We start from the raw sequence: 5,413 nt of genomic DNA, 5'->3' as shown, positions 1-5,413 counted from the left end.
TTTTTGCCACTCCACCACTTGTAAATAAACACTCGAATCATCAGTCACTGCCGCATTTTGGGTCCTCCTTTTCCCCCACACCACACGGCTCACTCCGCCGGCCGTGACAGTAGTAAATAAGCACAAAAACAATTGAACCTATTCCATACCATCACTGTCATTATATTAATGCTGCTATCCTGTATATATTGTACATACTATTGTTTGAGTACTTACGTTTGTTTTTTTGTACTTTTTATATTTTACATTTATATTTATTATTGAAACTTGCACCAAGGGAGTGGCACTCCAATGTCGTTGTACTCTGTACAATGACAATAAAGGCTATTCTATTCTATTCTATAGTGATGAGTCCAGAGCCAGCTGCAAGCAAAAGATCTTTTGTGATTTTTACTAGAGCTGTTTCTGTACTATGAAATGAACGGAAGCCAGATTAAAATGGTAAATGGCCTGTATTTTTATAACGCTTTACTTAGGCCCTAAGGACCGCAAAGCGCTTTACACATTCAGTCATCCACCCATTCATACGTAGCTTACCGGTGATGGTAAGCTACGTTGTAGCTACAGCTCGCACTAGGGTTGTCAACCGTCCCTTAAAAAATGGAATCGTCCTGTATTTAGAAACAAAAGTACACGTCCCGTATTGAGCTAATAAGGGATGCACTTTGTCCCGTAATACAGTGAAAATCAAAAGTAGTCTATAAATGTTTATGGAATTAACGCTTTGTTTGAAAACATAATTCCCAGCCCCTCTCCTGCTTTGTGACCAATGAGCTGACAGCACACTTGTGACAATTCGAGTATGACAATTCAGATTACCGCTCATCTCATTGGTCCAGGAAAGGTCGCTTACGGAGAAAATACCGGAAGGCAACAGATGACCACAACAAGAAGCATGGCCAACAGGGAAACACTATACCACCCGATGCTCTGATGCGACCTGAGTGCGCACACTGTGCCTCCATAAAATGAAGGTTATAACAGAAAATCTGTCGCTCTCTCTCTCTCTGTCTTTCACTCACACAGACACACCACCACCATCAACTTTGCTAAATTGCTAATGAAAAACATTGATCAGGCAGCTGTGATTGAGCAGCAATGTAAATCCAACTATTTTCACGGTTGTTGTGGTCGTGATAATTTTGTGATGCCACATCGAAAAGGCTTGGATGAGCTTTCCAAAGTTCTACAAGTTGTGCCTCCATCGCTTGTGTCCAGATCACATGCCACACAGCCGCGCTGCTCCATCTTTTTCACTGATGTTTACGTGTTTGCGCGTGAGCAGTGTGAGCGGCTGTGGTGACACTCTCATGAGCGATTGATGATCGGGAGCTGGTCGTGAGGTGTTAATCGCTTCTCGTTACCCCACGTATATTACACGATGCACGATGAAGGCCAAAATCGGACCGATCACCAAATCGGTCGCACGACTCAAAAATCGTCTCAAAATTGGCCAAAAATCGCACAGTGTGAGCCCAGCATTAGAGCAGCAATGTTTGTTCCCCTCAGAGAAAGAAAAAAAGGCTGCAAAAATACAGGGAGGAATGGGAAAAGGAAACACCTGGCTGGGAAAATGCACGATAACATCTATAAAGCGCACTGCACTGTGTGCCGGCGCACTTTTTCCATAGGCATGCTTCTAATGGTGGGCGTGAAAGCCCGGGGAACCCTTAACCAATTTTTTGTCCACCAGGCCACGGCAGAAGCAGATATGGTATGTAAACACTGGTTTGTTTTTTTAAACCCTCTGGTTAAGGTTATTATGGGCATCTGCAGTGAATATCAGCGCTACGTGTGATAATATAATTTATTTTGTGTAATAAACAACTGCAAGGATAGATGATTACAACAAATAGATGACTAATACATAAAATTAATAGATTAATAATGATGATGAGTTAAGATGCGTAATCATGGGAACAAGCGGGTTTACAAACAGGAGCAGCTGATTAGCATTAGAAAAGCTGAAATAATACCTCAACTGAAGCCATATGTACTAAATGCACTATATGTGCACTGTTACAAGAATATTTTTCGTTCTATTGTTTTCTATTAATTTATATAATTTTAAGTTAAGCAGGACAGAGTTCTTTTAAAGAAAGATTTACTTATATTCTCAAAAGTTAAGCAGACAGACAGACAATGACCAAGTGCCAGGGAGCTAGAGACACAATAGACACACAGAGAAAACAAACAGAGACATGACTGAGGAAACAGGCCAATATCTAGAGCGCATGACTAACTCTCACTGGAACCTAACAGACAAGAAACCAGGGAACCAGAAATACAAATAAACTCAGAGACGACAAAATAACTAAATTTAAGACTAAACCATGCAAAACTTGAACTTAAATCATCTTCTTTATGCTAGGAAAGAATCATGAAACCAAAATAATAACCATGACACATCAGCTACTTGAACAACTTCGAGTGTGCAATAGATGTGTGTTCCTGCTGCTGTTGAACCATTTTCCGAGAATAACATGGCTGCCCTAATTTGCAAATACTTATTGACAGGCAAAACTCAGAGCTCAAGCATATATTTTCCAAACCTTTTGGATCCTCATTGCTCTGAGGGACTCTCTAAAGATACTAACAATGGATCAGATCTTTACCTTCATTCTGCTCCTGCTTAGCCTGTCTGCATGTTTTTCCAAGTACGTTTACATTGACCAGAAAATGGATTGGCGTCAAGCTCAGAAGTACTGTCAGCAGCATTACACAGACCTGGCTCCTGTCAGTAATGAGAGGGATAATAATGAACTTCAGCAGCTCGCCAGCAATGTCAATGAAAATATCTGGATCGGACTGGTAAGAAATTCTTCAGACAGAAGAGAATGGCTGTGGTCAGGAGGTGGAGCACCAACTATGTGTTTCTGGGCAATAAATGAACCTAATGACTATTATTATCAGGAAGACTATGGCATTATGCGTAACGGCAAGTGGCATGATGTAGGCCAATGGAATAAAAGACCCTTTTTCTGCTACAGTGCATCAGTGGTGACTGAGAAAAAGACTTGGGAGGAAGCTCTGGAGTACTGCAGGGAGCACCACGATGACTTGGCCAGTGTGGGGTCTGAGACTGAGATGCTGCTGATCCAGAAAGAGCTGAGCAAACAAAACACCACTGAACACGTCTGGATTGGATTGCGTTTCCTGGCTGGTGACTGGCTGTGGGTGGACGGGCAGGAGATGGACTATGAGGCCTGGGGTGAAGAGGGAAAGTCATCATGTCCACATGCCAAGATGAGGTGTGGAGCCTTACAGGTGACAGTTGGACGCAAGGGTGCTTGGAAGGCACACAACTGCGAGGAGAGACTAAATTTTATTTGCTACTTTACATTGTAAAATTAATTACCTTCTATCTACTGTGGTTAGAGTAGGTTGATTATTTATCTAAATTATTTGTGCTTTCTTTCTTGATGTGTCATTGTAGATGTGTAGTTTCATTTCTGTTTTGTCAGAATGCTAAAAAGTCTGTTTGGTTGTCTTAAACTGTTTCATCAATTTTATTCCACTGAGTAACAATGTTAAGAGAAATGATACTGATGTTATTACTTTTATACTCAAAGTAAATAAAAAATATTTTGAGATCATTTCCAGATGTTTTTCCATATTGCTTCCCTCAGAGCAACAGTACTTTCTTAAGATTTGAGTTTGCACTGTTTGCAGACATAGTGAAGAAACATGTGTTTACGAGTTAGAGGGAAGCTTGGGATGAGGGATGTAATGGGGTGAAATTATGCTCAATGGTCTTACAGATATGTATGTTATGATCCACAAAATAGCGATTCCACCTCTAAATTGGTAAAAAAAAAATTGATAAAATAAAGGTTTGTGAGTAGCTTACTCAAAGTTTGTACTTATATCATATTAAGATGCTTTCTCGTGATCTTAAAAAGGCAGTTTATGCTGGAAAACTGTCCAATGGGGCTGAATTAAAACAGTTTCTACAATGAAGAGTGAACCAAAACTCCTCCACAGTAATTCAGCTATCAAAAACATCTTGATTGCAATTTTTTGCTGCTAAGTAAGGAACAATCATTTGTTAAGTTTAGAAAGACACTACTTCTTCATATAGAGCTAGGTAGGTTTGAATAACTTTTTCCATTAATAAATGACATCATAATTCAAAAAAATTTGGTTATCTGTGTCTGAAATTTCATTCATTTCCAAAATGTCTTGTCCCTCTTTCCCCTTTACTATGAGCCATTCATTACATTCTATAGTAATTTAGAGAGAGACACAAAGACACATGGAGAGAGATTTGTGTCACATAACAAAATTTCATGGGATGCATTTAACATTCATCAGAACCAGGCATTAGCCCTGTAAGACCCAAGCCATCAAAAAATAGCCAGAAAATTCAGATTGGAACTGAGATGTTTATTACCCTTATAACAAAATCTACAAGTGTTTTTTTGCTATATCATGTTGTGCATGATATATATTTTTTTGTATTTATTATATATTTTTTGTATTGTGTTTCATACATTGGGCATTTTTGGCAACATTTTGTTAACAACAATGTTAATTTCAGACAAAAAAAGAGTTTTGTCCGTAACATTTTGAAATTATGGCAAGTATTGATCATGTTGATGAGATAGAGGTCTCATAAACTCATGTATCAAATATCATACAAAGGGCATTATAAGGTTAATAAAAATAACAAAATGAATACAGAACTAAAAATGACAATATTTGCCTTCAGTGAAGCACAGAAGTATTAAAATACAAAAATTGTCAGATTTAAAAATCACCTTTTTTTAGGTCAGAAATGGATGTTTTTATTTTTATTTACATTTATTTCTTTTATTCCTGATGTGACAATACAGTTAAAAAGTCACTAACATTGGACTAACATGATTCAGCTGGCAGGTCTGTGATACTGTGGGCTTTCATTGCCATAACTGGTCTGTGCTACTTTTGTAAGAGAGTACTGTGCCATCTGTCCTAGCTGTTACTGCCACTTACTGGTGAAGATATTTGTAGCTTATTTTAGGATTTAGAAATGTGTTAGATAGGATGTAGAAGTATTGTAAAGACACTGAAACTGCCCTGGATGTAATAAAGGCCTAAACGTGTCACAAAGTTAGGAGTAGACTTGTAGGAGACCCTCCCCCACCTTGAGCTGTGAAAGTAAAACAAAGAGAGATGAGTGGAAATTCCCCAGGGGATACCTGGGTGGGGGTCTCAGTATTTGTAACTGGATAACTGTGGTCTGGACGGGAGATGGACTTTTATGACCGGCAGGAAGTCCCGCACACAGAGACATATATACACATACACACACACACAGGTATGTGCACACGCAGGCAGTCACGTGCTTGCACACACATACACAAACACAGTGTTTTAGTTTTATGGCACATCATATAGGGTTTACGGTGGGGGTCGCTTCTATAAAACAGCG

General features: G+C 39.1%; 1 protein-coding gene across 1 annotated transcript; it reads left to right on the top strand.

Annotated features, from left to right (window-relative positions):
* Positions 1 to 2,570: 2,570 nt before the first annotated feature.
* On the top strand, positions 2,571 to 3,705 carry LOC102298288 (macrophage mannose receptor 1-like). The gene has a single exon (XM_005920214.2). The coding sequence runs from the start codon at positions 2,599 to 2,601 to the stop codon at positions 3,346 to 3,348; it is 750 nt and encodes a 249-aa protein (XP_005920276.1). The 5' UTR covers positions 2,571 to 2,598; the 3' UTR covers positions 3,349 to 3,705.
* Positions 3,706 to 5,413: the final 1,708 nt, after the last annotated feature.

The sequence above is a fragment of the Haplochromis burtoni genome, unplaced genomic scaffold (assembly GCF_018398535.1).
Source record: "Haplochromis burtoni strain Fernald_Lab_line unplaced genomic scaffold, NCSU_Asbu1 Contig_38, whole genome shotgun sequence".
NCBI lineage: Eukaryota > Metazoa > Chordata > Actinopteri > Cichliformes > Cichlidae > Haplochromis > Haplochromis burtoni.
Note: the sequence above shows the minus strand (reverse complement) of the source record. Positions and strands in the feature narration are given on the sequence as shown.

What these genes read in the sequence shown, in the direction of transcription:
- LOC102298288 (XM_005920214.2), top strand. Translation starts at nt 2,599, where the DNA reads ATGGATCAGATCTTTACCTTCATTCTGCTCCTGCTTAGCCTGTCTGCA.